The sequence below is a fragment of the Bombina bombina genome, chromosome 7, assembly GCF_027579735.1.
Source record: "Bombina bombina isolate aBomBom1 chromosome 7, aBomBom1.pri, whole genome shotgun sequence".
Lineage (NCBI taxonomy): Eukaryota > Metazoa > Chordata > Amphibia > Anura > Bombinatoridae > Bombina > Bombina bombina.
In genome coordinates this window covers 623,527,116-623,546,273 of record NC_069505.1, presented here as the reverse complement: position 1 = coordinate 623,546,273, position 19,158 = coordinate 623,527,116, and the positions used below count along the sequence as shown (strand labels likewise).

The 19,158-nt window shown below is 39.5% G+C and overlaps 1 protein-coding gene across 3 annotated transcripts; it reads left to right on the top strand.

Annotated features, from left to right (window-relative positions):
• The first annotated feature begins 246 nt into the window (after positions 1 to 246).
• On the top strand, positions 247 to 18,733 carry LOC128635637 (zinc finger protein OZF). Of its 3 annotated transcripts, XM_053688717.1 has the most exons (3): positions 247 to 404; positions 1,226 to 1,339; positions 17,104 to 18,733. In XM_053688717.1, the coding sequence occupies exons 1-3, from the start codon at positions 254 to 256 to the stop codon at positions 18,726 to 18,728; spliced, it is 1,890 nt and encodes a 629-aa protein (XP_053544692.1). In that variant the 5' UTR covers positions 247 to 253; the 3' UTR covers positions 18,729 to 18,733. The 3 variants fall into 3 exon arrangements, with proteins under 3 accessions (XP_053544692.1, XP_053544694.1, XP_053544695.1); XM_053688719.1 differs by lacking the exon at positions 1,226 to 1,339; XM_053688720.1 differs by lacking the exons at positions 247 to 404; positions 1,226 to 1,339 and adding an exon at positions 1,807 to 2,083.
• Positions 18,734 to 19,158: the final 425 nt, after the last annotated feature.

Sequence of the window (19,158 nt, the reverse complement as noted above, 5' to 3'; positions counted from 1 at the left end):
TTTAGGGAGGGGGCATCATTTAGCCACCAATCAGCAAGCACAACCCAGGTGTTGAGCCAAAAAAGGGCCGGCTCCTAAGCTTACATTACTGCTTTTTTAAAATAAAGATACCAAGAGAACGAAGAAAAATTGATAACGGGAGTAAATTAGAAAGTTGCTTAAAATCGCTGCTGTATCTGAATCATGAGAGAAATAAATTGGGTTTAGTATCCCTTTAAGTGTTAGTATAAGATATTGATACTGTAACTTTAAGATGTATGTCTCTTTTTGTTTGAAGGAACTGACTGAGTTTGATGAGGTCGCCGTTTACTTCTCTGAGGAGGAGTGGGGCAGTTTGAGAGCAGATCAGAAGCAGTTGTATAAGGAGGTGATGATGACGAATTACCGGACCCTCGTGTCGTTGGGTAATACACAAATATGTCTGTACACGTTATCAGAGGGTAGGAAATATAACCTACAGATGAAATGGATGCTGTATCTGGTAATAATAGGTTTCATAACTATCATACAAACAAGAGTTCAGTTAAGTCCATTAATGAGATCAGATTCCTGTAGCTCTCCCTATACTGGTGCGGCCTCTTCATGCGCTAGATCAGCTGTTTAATATAAAAACAACGGGCTGATCAGTGGTGGCTATGGAAGGTTATGCATTTAATTTAAATGTATTTTTGTTATCTTGTGTGTTCATGAAGTAAGATGTTTTTAACATGGGAAATGATATTGTTTGCATTAACATCATTCTCCTCTTAATATTTTGTTACTAGTCATTTTATGATAATACGGAATAAGTAGTTTAAAAGGACATTAAACCCAAATTTTCTCTCATGATTCAAATACAAAATACAATTTTAAACAACTTTCTAATGTACTTCTATTATCTAATTTGTTTCACTCTCTTGTTATCATTTGTTGAAGAAGCAGCAATGCACTAATGGTTTCTAACTTAACTCATGGGTGAGCCAATCACAAGTGAGATAGAGATATTATATATATATATATATATATATATATATATATATATATATATATATAATTTATTCAGCCACCAATCAACAGCTAGAACCTAGGTTCTCTGCTGCTCCTGAGCTTGCCTAGATAAGGATAAAAAGAGAAGGAAGCAAATTTAAATAGAAGCAAATTCGAAAGATGTTTAAAATTGTATTCTCTATCTGAATCGTGAAAGAGAAATTTTGGGTTTCATGTCCCTTTAATTGTGTGTCCACAGGACGGTTAACTGTGAAGCCGTCAATTGTTTCAATGATCGAACAAGGAGTAGAGCCGTATGTGGGCAGGTGTCCGAAGGTTGAGGAGGAAGAAATTCTTATAAGTAAGATAACAGGTGAGTATGGAAAAGTAAAGAGAGTGCATTTGCATTGATTTTATACACTAGGAATAACTTTAAAAAAAGTGTTTCGGGACAATGTATCAAGCTGCATTCTCAGATTTTGAGGCTTTGCAGTACTGGTTTGTATGAGCAACCTTGTAACCACAAATTTAAGAAGGAAAAAATGGCTTCTTTAGACTCTCCACCACCTCAGAAGTGGCCAAAAATGAGTGCAGAGGACCACGTGTCCAATGGGGTGACTAGATAAATGCTCACAAAAAAAAATGCTCACACACAATTCTATTATGTTATCATAGCAGAATGAAACTGAAATGCTGATACTATTATAAACTAAGATGCTCCTGGGGAGGTTTCAATCTACCTGTGGTTTTCACGTTTTCATATTCTAGTCTCTGTTAACAATAGGGTTGCTAGTTGTCTATTTTTATTGCTTTTCTATTAAATACATTATTATATTAGATATTATTATAGTTTTTATTACTTATTTTTGGTAGTGCCAACAATACAGTTTTCATACAGTCAGAAGGGCAACCAAGTTTTGACTTACTTGGGTTTTGAATATCTATCTTTTGTCACTATAAATGGAGTGCTGACTTGGAGATGAAGGCAGAGTCGCTCTATGAAGTGTCATTCAATTATGAAGACAAAAGATGTCAACATAGTAAAACAATCAACCGAACGTTGTCATGGTTCCTGTCCTCAAAAAGCAGAAGCCAACGTTGCCAGAAGCAAAATGAGGTAAGACATAAGTGTAGTTAATGCCACCCCTCGCAGTGTGATGGAGAATGTGTTGTCAGAGTTGATTAATGATGTACTGGTCCGTATGCCCAAACAATCATCCCTTGCAAGAAATCTTTTCAATCACAGAAGAAGGTAATTTTCCTAATCCAACAACAATACATTTCAACATTCCTGAGAAGTACAGTCAACTGGTTCTTCATGATTCAAGGGTGTGGACGATCCAGGCAGAATTCTGGTTTTAGGTGATAAAGAACTCTTGGTTGAAACAAAGATACAATCTATGGAGATGGAACTTTTGATGAAGTTCCAGACATGTTTTATCAACTGTATACGTGGCATGCCAAGGTGCGTAACTCCTATCCGCCATGTATTTATATTTTGTTACAGAAAAACAACTTGGATACTTATAATAGAATGTTTGAAATCATGAAGCTTTTGGTTCCAAATCTGATGCCTCAAATAGTTTTAGATTTTGAGAAGGATTGCATGAATGCAGGGAGGATTGCATTTCCACACGCTGAAGTCAATGGGTCCTATCAGGGAACTCAGAAGTGTTGGCTTGAAGACGGAATATGAAACTGATATAAATATAAAACTCAAGCTGAAGTCTCGTCCCAGTCCATGATGTGAGGAGTGTCTTTGATGAGCTTGCTGCCACATTTCCGGAAGAAGATAGTTATGAGGTGCTCATATACTTCTTTTCCACATACATTGAGGGTGCAACAGGTAGAGATCCCCAGTTTCCAATAAGAATATGGAATCACCATGATACAGCTCATGAACGGTCACCTAAATCTTCAAACTGCTGTGAGGGATTTCACAATACACTTAATTCCCTGTTCCACTGCAGTCATCCCAACATATGGTTTCTGTTTAATGGATCTGGCTCGCCAAAGATTGACACTGGCTAATGCACAGACAGAAGTGAAAAAGAGAAGATACGATGCACTGCACCACTTGGTTGCCACTTTAGTGCAGAAATATGAGCAGGTGGAAGACAAAGTGAAATACTTGCAGAGATTGGCTAACTTACTGTAATGAAAATTATATTCAAATCCTGGCATATTGCTGATAAAAAAAGTATAGACTGTACACTTTGTAGGACAAAGAAAAAATAATGTATTTTTTTTTAATAAATAAAGGGGTTTAGTTGCAATAAAACCAAAGCATTTTACTTCCTGTAGTTTCCCTTAAACACGTTTACAATCGTAATTTTCTTAACATTGAGACTTATTCAAAAAAACAAAATATAAGTAATATTAAAATACATTGTATACAAATATATAATTCAACATTTTGTTTTGATTTTTTTTTTTTTTTGTAAACTATAAATGTGAGAATTAGTCTATGTACATATTTTTGTGTGTGAGAATTTGTCTATATAAGCAATGTCATGTTCTGTTTGTCTATATGAGTAATGTTCTCTGTGTTTGTCTATATAAGCAATGTTCTGTGTGTTTGTCTATATAAGCAATGTTCTGCGCGTTTGTCTATATGAGTAATGTTCTGTGTGTTTGTCTATATGAGTATTGTTCTGTGTGTTTGTTTATATAAGCAATGTTCTGTGCGTTTGTCTATATGAGTAATGTTCTGTTTGTCTATATGAGTAATGTTCTGTATGTTTGTCTATATAAGCAATGTTCTGTGCGTTTGTCTATATGAGTAATGTTCTGTTTGTCTATATGAGTAATGTTCTGTATGTTTGTCTATATAAGCAATGTTCTGTGCGTTTGTCTATATGAGTAATGTTCTGTGTGTTTGTCTATATGAGCAATGTTCTGTGTGTTTGTCTATATAAGCAATGTTCTGTGCGTTTGTCTATATGAGTATTGTTCTGTGTGTTTGTTTATATAAGCAATGTTCTGTGCGTTTGTCTATATGAGTAATGTTCTGTTTGTCTATATGAGTAATGTTCTGTATGTTTGTCTATATAAGCAATGTTCTGTGCGTTTGTCTATATGAGTAATGTTCTGTGTGTTTGTCTATATGAGCAATGTTCTGTGTGTTTGTCTATATAAGCAATGTTCTGTGCGTTTGTCTATATGAGTATTGTTCTGTGTGTTTGTTTATATAAGCAATGTTCTGTGCGTTTGTCTATATGAGTAATGTTCTGTTTGTCTATATGAATAATGTTCTGTGTGGGCATTTGTCTATATGAATAATGTTCTGTGTGGGCATTTGTCTATATGAATAATGTTCTGTGTGGGCATTTGTCTATATGAATAATGTTCTGTGTGGGCATTTGTCTATACGAGTAATGTCCTGTGTGGGCATTTGTCTATATGAGTAATGTTCTGTGTGGGCATTTGTCTATACGAGTAATGTCCTGTGTGGGCATTTGTCTATACGAGTAATGTCCTGTGTGGGCATTTGTCTATACGAGTAATGTCCTGTGTGGGCATTTGTCTATGCGAGTAATGTCCTGTGTGGGCATTTGTCTATGCGAGTAATGTCCTGTGTGGGCATTTGTCTATACGAGTAATGTCCTGTGTGGGCATTTGTCTATGCGAGTAATGTCCTGTGTGGGCATTTGTCTATACGAGTAATGTCCTGTGTGGGCATTTGTCTATATGAGTAATGTCCTGTGTGGGCATTTGTCTATACGAGTAATGTCCTGTGTGGGCATTTGTCTATATGAGTAATGTTCTGTGTGGGCATTTGTCTATATGAGTAATGTTCTGTGTGGGCATTTGTCTATACGAGTAATGTCCTGTGTGGGCATTTGTCTATATGAGTAATGTTCTGTGTGGGCATTTGTCTATACGAGTAATGTCCTGTGTGGGCATTTGTCTATACGAGTAATGTCCTGTGTGGGCATTTGTCTATATGAGTAATGTTCTGTGTGGGCATTTGTCTATATGAGTAATGTTCTGTGTGGGCATTTGTCTATACGAGTAATGTCCTGTGTGGGCATTTGTCTATATGAGTAATGTTCTGTGTGGGCATTTGTCTATACGAGTAATGTCCTGTGTGGGCATTTGTCTATATGAGTAATGTTCTGTGTGGGCATTTGTCTATACGAGTAATGTCCTGTGTGGGCATTTGTCTATACGAGTAATGTCTTGTGTCGGCATTTGTCTATATGAGTAATGTCCTGTGTGGGCATTTGTCTATACGAGTAATGTCCTGTGTGGGCATTTGTCTATGCGAGTAATGTCCTGTGTGGGCATTTGTCTATGCGAGTAATGTCCTGTGTGGGCATTTGTCTATACGAGTAATGTCCTGTGTGGGCATTTGTCTATGCGAGTAATGTCCTGTGTGGGCATTTGTCTATACGAGTAATGTCCTGTGTGGGCATTTGTCTATATGAGTAATGTCCTGTGTGGGCATTTGTCTATATGAGTAATGTCCTGTGTGGGCATTTGTCTATATGAGTAATGTTCTGTGTGGGCATTTGTCTATATGAGTAATGTTCTGTGTGGGCATTTGTCTATACGAGTAATGTCCTGTGTGGGCATTTGTCTATATGAGTAATGTTCTGTGTGGGCATTTGTCTATACGAGTAATGTCCTGTGTGGGCATTTGTCTATATGAGTAATGTTCTGTGTGGGCATTTGTCTATACGAGTAATGTCCTGTGTGGGCATTTGTCTATACGAGTAATGTCTTGTGTCGGCATTTGTCTATATGAGTAATGTCCTGTGTGGGCATTTGTCTATACGAGTAATGTCCTGTGTGGGCATTTGTCTATGCGAGTAATGTCCTGTGTGGGCATTTGTCTATACGAGTAATGTCCTGTGTGGGCATTTGTCTATGCGAGTAATGTCCTGTGTGGGCATTTGTCTATACGAGTAATGTCTTGTGTGGGCATTTGTCTATACGAGTAATGTCCTGTGTGGGCATTTGTCTATACGAGTAATGTCCTGTGTGGGCATTTGTCTATGCGAGTAATGTCCTGTGTGGGCATTTGTCTATGCAAGTAATGTCCTGTGTGGGCATTTGTCTATACGAGTAATGTCCTGTGTGGGCATTTGTCTATGCGAGTAATGTCCTGTGTGGGCATTTGTCTATACGAGTAATGTCCTGTGTGGGCATTTGTCTATATGAGTAATGTCCTGTGTGGGCATTTGTCTATACGAGTAATGTCCTGTGTGGGCATTTGTCTATATGAGTAATGTTCTGTGTGGGCATTTGTCTATATGAGTAATGTTCTGTGTGGGCATTTGTCTATACGAGTAATGTCCTGTGTGGGCATTTGTCTATACGAGTAATGTCCTGTGTGGGCATTTGTCTATATGAGTAATGTTCTGTGTGGGCATTTGTCTATACGAGTAATGTCCTGTGTGGGCATTTGTCTATACGAGTAATGTCTTGTGTCGGCATTTGTCTATATGAGTAATGTCCTGTGTGGGCATTTGTCTATACGAGTAATGTCCTGTGTGGGCATTTGTCTATGCGAGTAATGTCCTGTGTGGGCATTTGTCTATATGAGTAATGTCCTGTGTGAGCATTTGTCTATACGAGTAATGTCCTGTGTGGGCATTTGTCTATGCGAGTAATGTCCTGTGTGGGCATTTGTCTATACGAGTAATGTCCTGTGTGGGCATTTGTCTATACGAGTAATGTCCTGTGTGGGCATTTGTCTATACGAGTAATGTCCTGTGTGGGCATTTGTCTATATGAGTAATGTCCTGTGTGGGCATTTGTCTATACGAGTAATGTCCTGTGTGGGCATTTGTCTATACGAGTAATGTCCTGTGTGGGCATTTGTCTATACGAGTAATGTCCTGTGTGGGCATTTGTCTATGCGAGTAATGTCCTGTGTGGGCATTTGTCTATGCGAGTAATGTCCTGTGTGGGCATTTGTCTATACGAGTAATGTCCTGTGTGGGCATTTGTCTATGCGAGTAATGTCCTGTGTGGGCATTTGTCTATGCGAGTAATGTCCTGTGTGGGCATTTGTCTATGCGAGTAATGTCCTGTGTGGGCATTTGTCTATACGAGTAATGTCCTGTGTGGGCATTTGTCTATGCGAGTAATGTCCTGTGTGGGCATTTGTCTATACGAGTAATGTCCTGTGTGGGCATTTGTCTATATGAGTAATGTCCTGTGTGGGCATTTGTCTATACGAGTAATGTCCTGTGTGGGCATTTGTCTATATGAGTAATGTTCTGTGTGGGCATTTGTCTATATGAGTAATGTTCTGTGTGGGCATTTGTCTATACGAGTAATGTCCTGTGTGGGCATTTGTCTATATGAGTAATGTTCTGTGTGGGCATTTGTCTATACGAGTAATGTCCTGTGTGGGCATTTGTCTATATGAGTAATGTTCTGTGTGGGCATTTGTCTATACGAGTAATGTCCTGTGTGGGCATTTGTCTATACGAGTAATGTCTTGTGTCGGCATTTGTCTATATGAGTAATGTCCTGTGTGGGCATTTGTCTATACGAGTAATGTCCTGTGTGGGCATTTGTCTATGCGAGTAATGTCCTGTGTGGGCATTTGTCTATACGAGTAATGTCCTGTGTGGGCATTTGTCTATGCGAGTAATGTCCTGTGTGGGCATTTGTCTATACGAGTAATGTCTTGTGTGGGCATTTGTCTATACGAGTAATGTCCTGTGTGGGCATTTGTCTATACGAGTAATGTCCTGTGTGGGCATTTGTCTATGCGAGTAATGTCCTGTGTGGGCATTTGTCTATGCGAGTAATGTCCTGTGTGGGCATTTGTCTATACGAGTAATGTCCTGTGTGGGCATTTGTCTATGCGAGTAATGTCCTGTGTGGGCATTTGTCTATACGAGTAATGTCCTGTGTGGGCATTTGTCTATATGAGTAATGTCCTGTGTGGGCATTTGTCTATACGAGTAATGTCCTGTGTGGGCATTTGTCTATATGAGTAATGTTCTGTGTGGGCATTTGTCTATATGAGTAATGTTCTGTGTGGGCATTTGTCTATACGAGTAATGTCCTGTGTGGGCATTTGTCTATACGAGTAATGTCCTGTGTGGGCATTTGTCTATATGAGTAATGTTCTGTGTGGGCATTTGTCTATACGAGTAATGTCCTGTGTGGGCATTTGTCTATACGAGTAATGTCTTGTGTCGGCATTTGTCTATATGAGTAATGTCCTGTGTGGGCATTTGTCTATACGAGTAATGTCCTGTGTGGGCATTTGTCTATGCGAGTAATGTCCTGTGTGGGCATTTGTCTATATGAGTAATGTCCTGTGTGAGCATTTGTCTATACGAGTAATGTCCTGTGTGGGCATTTGTCTATGCGAGTAATGTCCTGTGTGGGCATTTGTCTATACGAGTAATGTCCTGTGTGGGCATTTGTCTATACGAGTAATGTCCTGTGTGGGCATTTGTCTATACGAGTAATGTCCTGTGTGGGCATTTGTCTATATGAGTAATGTTCTGTGTGGGCATTTGTCTATACGAGTAATGTCCTGTGTGGGCATTTGTCTATACGAGTAATGTCCTGTGTGGGCATTTGTCTATACGAGTAATGTCCTGTGTGGGCATTTGTCTATGCGAGTAATGTCCTGTGTGGGCATTTGTCTATGCGAGTAATGTCCTGTGTGGGCATTTGTCTATACGAGTAATGTCCTGTGTGGGCATTTGTCTATGCGAGTAATGTCCTGTGTGGGCATTTGTCTATGCGAGTAATGTCCTGTGTGGGCATTTGTCTATGCGAGTAATGTCCTGTGTGGGCATTTGTCTATACGAGTAATGTCCTGTGTGGGCATTTGTCTATGCGAGTAATGTCCTGTGTGGGCATTTGTCTATGCGAGTAATGTCCTGTGTGGGCATTTGTCTATGCGAGTAATGTCCTGTGTGGGCATTTGTCTATGCGAGGAATGTCCTGTGTGGGCATTTGTCTATGCGAGTAATGTCCTGTGTGGGCATTTGTCTATTCGAGTAATGTCCTGTGTGGGCATTTGTCTATGCGAGTAATGTCCTGTGTGGGCATTTGTCTATGCGAGTAATGTCCTGTGTGGGCATTTGTCTATACGAGTAATGTCCTGTGTGGGCATTTGTCTATACGAGTAATGTCCTGTGTGGGCATTTGTCTATATGAGTAATGTCCTGTGTGGGCATTTGTCTATACGAGTAATGTCCTGTGTGGGCATTTGTCTATACGAGTAATGTCCTGTGTGGGCATTTGTCTATACGAGTAATGTCCTGTGTGGGCATTTGTCTATACGAGTAATGTCCTGTGTGGGCATTTGTCTATACGAGTAATGTCCTGTGTGGGCATTTGTCTATACGAGTAATGTCCTGTGTGGGCATTTGTCTATATGAGTAATGTTCCTGTGTGGGCATTTGTCTATACGAGTAATGTCCTGTGTGGGCATTTGTCTATACGAGTAATGTCCTGTGTGGGCATTTGTCTATGCGAGTAATGTCCTGTGTGGGCATTTGTCTATAGCGAGTAATGTCCTGTGTGGGCATTTGTCTATACGAGTAATGTCCTGTGTGGGCATTTGTCTATGCGAGTAATGTCCTGTGTGGGCATTTGTCTATGCGAGTAATGTCCTGTGTGGGGCATTTGTCTATGCGAGTAATGTCCTGTGTGGGCATTTGTCTATACGAGTAATGTCCTGTGTGGGCATTTGTCTATGCGAGTAATGTCCTGTGTGGGCATTTGTCTATACGAGTAATGTCCTGTGTGGGCATTTGTCTATATGAGTAATGTCCTGTGTGGGCATTTGTCTATACGAGTAATGTCCTGTGTGGGCATTTGTCTATATGAGTAATGTTCTGTGTGGGCATTTGTCTATATGAGTAATGTTCTGTGTGGGCATTTGTCTATACGAGTAATGTCCTGTGTGGGCATTTGTCTATATGAGTAATGTTCTGTGTGGGCATTTGTCTATACGAGTAATGTCCTGTGTGGGCATTTGTCTATATGAGTAATGTTCTGTGTGGGCATTTGTCTATACGAGTAATGTCCTGTGTGGGCATTTGTCTATACGAGTAATGTCTTGTGTGGGCATTTGTCTATATGAGTAATGTCCTGTGTGGGCATTTGTCTATACGAGTAATGTCCTGTGTGGGCATTTGTCTATGCGAGTAATGTCCTGTGTGGGCATTTGTCTATACGAGTAATGTCCTGTGTGGGCATTTGTCTATGCGAGTAATGTCCTGTGTGGGCATTTGTCTATACGAGTAATGTCCTGTGTGGGCATTTGTCTATACGAGTAATGTCCTGTGTGGGCATTTGTCTATACGAGTAATGTCCTGTGTGGGCATTTGTCTATGCGAGTAATGTCCTGTGTGGGCATTTGTCTATGCGAGTAATGTCCTGTGTGGGCATTTGTCTATACGAGTAATGTCCTGTGTGGGCATTTGTCTATGCGAGTAATGTCCTGTGTGGGCATTTGTCTATACGAGTAATGTCCTGTGTGGCATTTGTCTATATGAGTAATGTCCTGTGTGGGCATTTGTCTATACGAGTAATGTCCTGTGTGGGCATTTGTCTATATGAGTAATGTTCTGTGTGGGCATTTGTCTATATGAGTAATGTCCTGTGTGGGCATTTGTCTATACGAGTAATGTCCTGTGTGGGCATTTGTCTATACGAGTAATGTCCTGTGTGGGCATTTGTCTATATGAGTAATGTGCTGTGTGGGCATTTGTCTATACGAGTAATGTCCTGTGTGGGCATTTGTCTATACGAGTAATGTCTTGTGTGGGCATTTGTCTATATGAGTAATGTCCTGTGTGGGCATTTGTCTATACGAGTAATGTCCTGTGTGGGCATTTGTCTATGCGAGTAATGTCCTGTGTGGGCATTTGTCTATATGAGTAATGTCCTGTGTGAGCATTTGTCTATACGAGTAATGTCCTGTGTGGGCATTTGTCTATACGAGTAATGTCCTGTGTGGGCATTTGTCTATACGAGTAATGTCCTGTGTGGGCATTTGTCTATACGAGTAATGTCCTGTGTGGGCATTTGTCTATACGAGTAATGTCCTGTGTGGGCATTTGTCTATATGAGTAATGTCTGTGTGGGCATTTGTCTATACGAGTAATGTCCTGTGTGGGCATTTGTCTATACGAGTAATGTCCTGTGTGGGCATTTGTCTATACGAGTAATGTCCTGTGTGGGCATTTGTCTATGCGAGTAATGTCCTGTGTGGGCATTTGTCTATGCGAGTAATGTCCTGTGTGGGCATTTGTCTATACGAGTAATGTCCTGTGTGGGCATTTGTCTATGCGAGTAATGTCCTGTGTGGGCATTTGTCTATGCGAGTAATGTCCTGTGTGGGCATTTGTCTATGCGAGTAATGTCCTGTGTGGGCATTTGTCTATGCGAGTAATGTCCTGTGTGGGCATTTGTCTATGCGAGTAATGTCCTGTGTGGGCATTTGTCTATGCGAGTAATGTCCTGTGTGGGCATTTGTCTATGCGAGTAATGTCCTGTGTGGGCATTTGTCTATGCGAGTAATGTCCTGTGTGGGCATTTGTCTATGCGAGTAATGTCCTGTGTGGGCATTTGTCTATGCGAGTAATGTCCTGTGTGGGCATTTGTCTATGCGAGTAATGTCCTGTGTGGGCATTTGTCTATGCGAGTAATGTCCTGTGTGGGCATTTGTCTATACGAGTAATGTCCTGTGTGGGCATTTGTCTATACGAGTAATGTCCTGTGTGGGCATTTGTCTATATGAGTAATGTCCTGTGTGGGCATTTGTCTATACGAGTAATGTCCTGTGTGGGCATTTGTCTATACGAGTAATGTCCTGTGTGGGCATTTGTCTATACGAGTAATGTCCTGTGTGGGCATTTGTCTATACGAGTAATGTCCTGTGTGGGCATTTGTCTATACGAGTAATGTCCTGTGTGGGCATTTGTCTATACGAGTAATGTCCTGTGTGGGCATTTGTCTATATGAGTAATGTTCTGTGTGGGCATTTGTCTATACGAGTAATGTCCTGTGTGAGCATTTGTCTATACGAGTAATGTCCTGTGTGAGCATTTGTCTATACGAGTAATGTCCTGTGTGAGCATTTGTCTATACGAGTAATGTCCTGTGTGGGCATTTGTCTATATGAGTAATGTCCTGTGTGGGCATTTGTCTATACGAGTAATGTCCTGTGTGGGCATTTGTCTATATGAGTAATGTCCTGTGTGGGCATTTGTCTATACGAGTAATGTCCTGTGTGGGCATTTGTCTATACGAGTAATGTCCTGTGTCGGCATTTGTCTATACGAGTAATGTCCTGTGTGGGCATTTGTCTATACGAGTAATGTCCTGTGTCGGCATTTGTCTATACGAGTAATGTCCTGTGTGGGCATTTGTCTATACGAGTAATGTCCTGTGTGGGCATTTGTCTATATGAGTAATGTTCTGTGTGGGCATTTGTCTATACGAGTAATGTCCTGTGTGGGCATTTGTCTATACGAGTAATGTCCTGTGTGGGCATTTGTCTATATGAGTAATGTTCTGTGTGGGCATTTGTCTATACGAGTAATGTCCTGTGTGGGCATTTGTCTATACGAGTAATGTCTTGTGTCGGCATTTGTCTATATGAGTAATGTCCTGTGTGGGCATTTGTCTATACGAGTAATGTCCTGTGTGGGCATTTGTCTATGCGAGTAATGTCCTGTGTGGGCATTTGTCTATATGAGTAATGTCCTGTGTGAGCATTTGTCTATACGAGTAATGTCCTGTGTGGGCATTTGTCTATGCGAGTAATGTCCTGTGTGGGCATTTGTCTATACGAGTAATGTCCTGTGTGGGCATTTGTCTATACGAGTAATGTCCTGTGTGGGCATTTGTCTATACGAGTAATGTCCTGTGTGGGCATTTGTCTATATGAGTAATGTTCTGTGTGGGCATTTGTCTATACGAGTAATGTCCTGTGTGGGCATTTGTCTATACGAGTAATGTCCTGTGTGGGCATTTGTCTATACGAGTAATGTCCTGTGTGGGCATTTGTCTATGCGAGTAATGTCCTGTGTGGGGCATTTGTCTATGCGAGTAATGTCCTGTGTGGGCATTTGTCTATACGAGTAATGTCCTGTGTGGGCATTTGTCTATGCGAGTAATGTCCTGTGTGGGCATTTGTCTATACGAGTAATGTCCTGTGTGGGCATTTGTCTATGCGAGTAATGTCCTGTGTGGGCATTTGTCTATGCGAGTAATGTCCTGTGTGGGCATTTGTCTATGCGAGTAATGTCCTGTGTGGGCATTTGTCTATGCGAGTAATGTCCTGTGTGGGCATTTGTCTATGCGAGTAATGTCCTGTGTGGGCATTTGTCTATGCGAGTAATGTCCTGTGTGGGCATTTGTCTATGCGAGTAATGTCCTGTGTGGGCATTTGTCTATGCGAGTAATGTCCTGTGTGGGCATTTGTCTATGCGAGTAATGTCCTGTGTGGGCATTTGTCTATGCGAGTAATGTCCTGTGTGGGCATTTGTCTATACGAGTAATGTCCTGTGTGGGCATTTGTCTATACGAGTAATGTCCTGTGTGGGCATTTGTCTATATGAGTAATGTCCTGTGTGGGCATTTGTCTATACGAGTAATGTCCTGTGTGGGCATTTGTCTATACGAGTAATGTCCTGTGTGGGCATTTGTCTATACGAGTAATGTCCTGTGTGGGCATTTGTCTATACGAGTAATGTCCTGTGTGGGCATTTGTCTATACGAGTAATGTCCTGTGTGGGCATTTGTCTATACGAGTAATGTCCTGTGTGGGCATTTGTCTATATGAGTAATGTTCTGTGTGGGCATTTGTCTATACGAGTAATGTCCTGTGTGAGCATTTGTCTATACGAGTAATGTCCTGTGTGAGCATTTGTCTATACGAGTAATGTCCTGTGTGAGCATTTGTCTATACGAGTAATGTCCTGTGTGGGCATTTGTCTATACGAGTAATGTCCTGTGTGGGCATTTGTCTATACGAGTAATGTCCTGTGTGGGCATTTGTCTATAAGAGTAATGTCCTGTGTGGGCATTTGTCTATACGAGTAATGTCCTGTGTGGGCATTTGTCTATACGAGTAATGTCCTGTGTCGGCATTTGTCTATACGAGTAATGTCCTGTGTGGGCATTTGTCTATACGAGTAATGTCCTGTGTGGGCATTTGTCTATACGAGTAATGTCCTGTGTGGGCATTTGTCTATACGAGTAATGTCCTGTGTGGGCATTTGTCTATACGAGTAATGTCCTGTGTGGGCATTTGTCTATATGAGTAATGTCCTGTGTCGGCATTTGTCTATACGAGTAATGTCCTGTGTGGGCATTTGTCTATACGAGTAATGTCCTGTGTGGGCATTTGTCTATACGAGTAATGTCCTGTGTGGGCATTTGTCTATACGAGTAATGTCCTGTGTGGGCATTTGTCTATACGAGTAATGTCCTGTGTGGGCATTTGTCTATACGAGTAATGTCCTGTGTGGGCATTTTTCATGTGAGCATTTATGGCCGTGGGTTTTTTCTGTGTGGAATTTTCATGTGGCCCTTTGTCCTGGAACCAGAGACCCCGGCTCCCTTATGGAGCTGTGACAGGATGCAACAGAAATAAATAAAAGGTAAAAATCCATTAAAATGATGAATAATACATTGCAATGATATATACCACTGCTTAGTGTTTTGTTTTTATTGCTACAATGAAGCAGAATGTTATCACTTTTTAAAGGGATATAAAACCCCAGAACAGTATTTTGTGATTAAGACAGAACATACAATGTCCCTATTCTACTTCTATTACCAAGTTTGCTTTGTTCTCATGATATTCTTTCCTGAAGAGATACCTAGGTAGGTGTCTAAAGCACTACATGGCAGGGAATAGTGCCCCAGACACGTGCTTACGCCCCTGCTTTTTAACAAAAGATACCCTAAAAAATAAAGATAATTTGATAATAGAATTAAACTAGAACGTTGAATAAAATTGCTTGCGGTGTCTGAATCATGAAATAAAAATTTAGGTTTCGTGTCTCTTAAGAAGTAAGGGGTTGATTCTGTGTACATAGATTTGCAGAGAAACAAAGGGATTAAGGTCTTTTTCTCAGATCTTTATGTTTATAACATTTTTACTGTGAACAAGAAACCGGTTCTCTCTGCAGACACAAATTTACAGTTTTGAGAACTACAAATCCAAGCATCCATGATCTTCTAAATAGAAAATTGACAAAAAATAATTTTACAGAGACCTATGGGAGTGAATTGCATTGTGAATTTATTTAGCAGAAAAACTAAACATTGCAGCCATGAATATACATCCTCATGCTACAGAACTAAAAACTAACACTTATTTCAGAATGAATAACCTTTTCACTATGAAAACGCTTTAAAATGATTTTCCCCCTTTAAAAAGCATTTTATTTAACAAAAAAAATCTGCTTTAAATCCAAAAGATCTGCTTTAAATTATTTTTTATTCATCCTGCTTCCTATAAACAATCTATACTCTCTTTAAACTTTCTCAAACTGGGTCACTTTAAAATACTTCTCAGTACTTGATAACATGACATAGAGCTCTATTCACTCTAAAGCTACAAATTAGAAAATATTCTAATAGGTTATTTTATTATTGCACTGTTGGTTACCAGTAAAGTTGTTTATACACATAGTTAAAAACGAAATCAATGCTAGATATGATTAGCCTTAAAGGGACAGTATACACCAGTTTTCATATTACTGCATGTAATAGACACGATTATAAAGAAGTAAATGCACAGATACTGATATAAAAATCCAGTATAAAACCTTTTAAGAACTCACTTAGAAGCTCCAAGTTTAGCTCTGTTGATGAGGTTAGGCTGGGACACCCAGTGGAAGGGAATTTTGCTTAAAGGGACACTAAACCCAAATTTTTTCTTTTGTGATTCAGAAAGAGCATGCGATTTTAAGCAACTTTCATATTTACTCCTATTATCAATTTTTCTTCGTTCTCTTGCTATCTTTAGTTGAAAAAGAAGGCATCTAAGGTTTTTTTTTTTGTTTGAGACTCTGGACAGCACTTTTTTTATTGGTGGATGAATTTATCCACCAATCGGCAAAGACAACCCAGGTTGTTCACCAAAAATGGCCGGTATCTAAACTTACATTCTTGCATTTCAAATAAAGATAAGAGAATAAAGAAAATTTGATAATAGGAGTAAATTAGACAGTTGCTTAACATTTCATGCTCTATCTGAATCACAAAAGAAAAATTTTTGGTTCAGTGTCCCTTTAATTCCCTTGATATCATTTGAAGGAGTAGCAATGTACACCTGGTAGCTAGCTGAACTCATCGGTAAGCCAATGACAAGTGGCATATATGTGAAGCCACCAATCGTCGGCTAGATCCCAGCTCCTGAGCCTACCTATGCATGCTTTTCAACAAAGGATACAAATTAAATTAAGCAAATTATATAATAGAAGTAAATAGGAAAGTTGTTTAAATCCGTGTTTCTCAACTCCAGTCCTCAGGACCCTTACCAGACCAGGTATTTATTATATCTTAACTAGAGCACTGGTGAAATAATCAGCTGATGGGTGAGTTTAGTAACCATGGTTACTGATCAGATGATTATTGCACCTGTGCTCTAGTTAAGATATAATGAATACCTGGCTTGAGGACTGGAGTTGAGAAACTCTGGTTTAAAGAAACACTCAAGTCAAATTAAACTTTCATGATTCAGATAGAGCAGCAATTTTAAACAACTTTCCAATTTGCTTCCATTAACAAAATGTGCACAGTATTTTTATATTTACACTTTTTGTGTCACCAGCTCCTACTGAGCATGTGCAAGAATTCACAGAATATACGTATATGCATTTGTGATTGGCTGATGTCTGTCACATGGTACGGGGGGAGTGGAAATAGACATAACTTTGGAAATTGTCAGAAAAAAATCTCATTAAAAGTTTAGACTAAGTGCTATTGTTGAGTTAGTTAAGTGAAAGGTAAAAGGGCTGAAATACAAACTGGATGTATATTGCTTTATATTACTTTTTATTTTTTATATCTACACATAGATATTTTATATTATAAAACTAAAGTGTTTAATGTCTCTTAAAGTCTGCCAGTAAGATAACGTTTAGAAACCAAGTTTTTTTTATTTTCCCCCTTGTACTGCAGATGTGTCACGTGTATTTAATACTAATGAAGATGCAAATCAAATTAACGGAAGTGCTTCATGCAAGAATCCAATCCAGTTGGGGACAACCATGACTCTTTTAATCCCATGTATCATGCCCTTCATGCAGCCACATCTGACCACACACCATTCAGTATGTTCAGTGGAAACGTATAAACAGGAAATGCCCAAGAACCTTGTAGTGAAGAATGAATTCAATGGAAACACATTTGCTCTGAGTTCACAAATTAGCACTAATCAGTTCAATCAGACATTTGAGAGTCAGTTTATATGTTCTAAATGTGGGATATGTTTTTGTAGGAAATCGGCTATCTCTTCTCAAAAGCTCCCTGATATGGAAAACAAAAAAGAAAGTTCCATGTGTGAAAAATGTTTAGACCCTACCTCAAATGTTCCCATACCTCCTGTAGATCACAATTTGGTCCGATGTCCTACATGTGGGAGGGAATTTTTTACTGGTAAATCTCTTGCTGCACATCAGAAAATTCATAAGACGACGACCCCTCTTGTATGTTCTGAATGTGGGAAATGTTTTACCCGTAAATCAAATCTTCTTGCACATCAGATAATTCATACAAGACAGAAACCATTTTCATGTTCTGGTTGTGGTAAAACATTTATTCGTAAGGTCGATCTTGAAGAACACCAGGAGACCACCACAGGGAAGAAAACGCATGCATGTTTTGAATGTGGGAAATGTTTTATCTGTAGGTCACGTCTCATTAGGCATCAGAGAATTCATGTAGAGGAGAAACCCTTTGTGTGTTCTGGATGTGGTAAATGCTTTAGAATTAAGTCACAGCTGACTAGACATGAAAAACTTCATACAGGTGATAGACCCTTTTCATGCTCCGAATGTGGAAAGTGCTTTAGCATGAAAGCGCATCTTGTTTTGCATCAGAAAATTCATTCAGGTGACAAACCATATTCCTGTTCTGAATGTGGTAAATGTTTTATCTGTTCATCAGATCTTGTTAAGCATCAGAGGATTCATACAGGTGAAAAACCATTTGCATGCACCAATTGTGAGAAACGGTTTAACTGCAAATCCAATCTTATTATGCATCAGAAAACGCACACAGGAGAAAAACCGTTTATTTGTTCTGAATGTGAGAAATGTTTCTCTTCCAAATATAACCTTGCTATGCACCAGAAAGTTCATACAGGCGATAAACCATTCCCATGCCCAGAATGTGGAAAACGTTTTAGCTGTAAATCAGATCTTAATAAGCATCAGAGAATCCATACAGGGGAGCGACCGTATGAGTGTTCAGAATGTGCCAAAAGTTTTAGGTGTAAATCAAATCTTGTTATGCATCATAAGATTCATACAGGAGAGAGAACGTATGAATGTACGGAATGCGGGAAGCGGTTTACCTGTAAAACGAATCTTGTTATGCATCAGATAATTCACACAGGGGACAAACCCTTTGCATGTACAGAGTGCGGGAAATGTTTTAACTGCAAATCAAATTTTGTAAAACATCAGAAAATTCATACAGGGGATAAACCTTATGCGTGTTCTAAGTGTGGGAAGTGCTTTACCCGCAGCTCACACCGTGATGTCCATGAAAAAATACACCTAAGAGAAACAAGAGATAAATAATTGTCTCTCTGTGTATCTATTTATTTATGTGTATGTGTGTGTGTATATTTTGTTTAAGGTATTAGGGCAATTTACCAAATTTAGAAAATGTGTATAAAAAAGCTAAAATTATAGCGTTTATAATGAAAATTTTATTTATTCAATGTTGATACAAATGACTATAATAGAGAGGCATCGAAAAATTACAGAAAATAACTCCACTGCTTAGAGGTGTCTGGTTTAATAACAAGAACATTATTTCTTTATCAATAAAGTAGATGTGGTTGATTGCACATTGGGGAAAAGCAACCCATACTATTTTTTCTTTCATATAGGTGGCGAGAGTCCGCAAGCTTGTTACTCATGGGATAGACATTCCTACCAGGAGGGGGCAAAGTTTCCCAAACCTCAAATGCCTATAAATACACCTCACTCATACCTCAGTTTTACA

Coding starts and splice junctions, on each gene's coding strand:
- LOC128635637 (XM_053688717.1), top strand. CDS start 254: ATGTATGTCTCTTTTTGTTTGAAGGAACTGACTGAGTTTGATGAGGTC. Junction 405..1,225: donor CCGGACCCTCGTGTCGTTGG/GTAATACACAAA, acceptor GTGTGTCCACAG/GACGGTTAACTGTGAAGCCG. Junction 1,340..17,103: donor TCTTATAAGTAAGATAACAG/GTGAGTATGGAA, acceptor CTTGTACTGCAG/ATGTGTCACGTGTATTTAAT.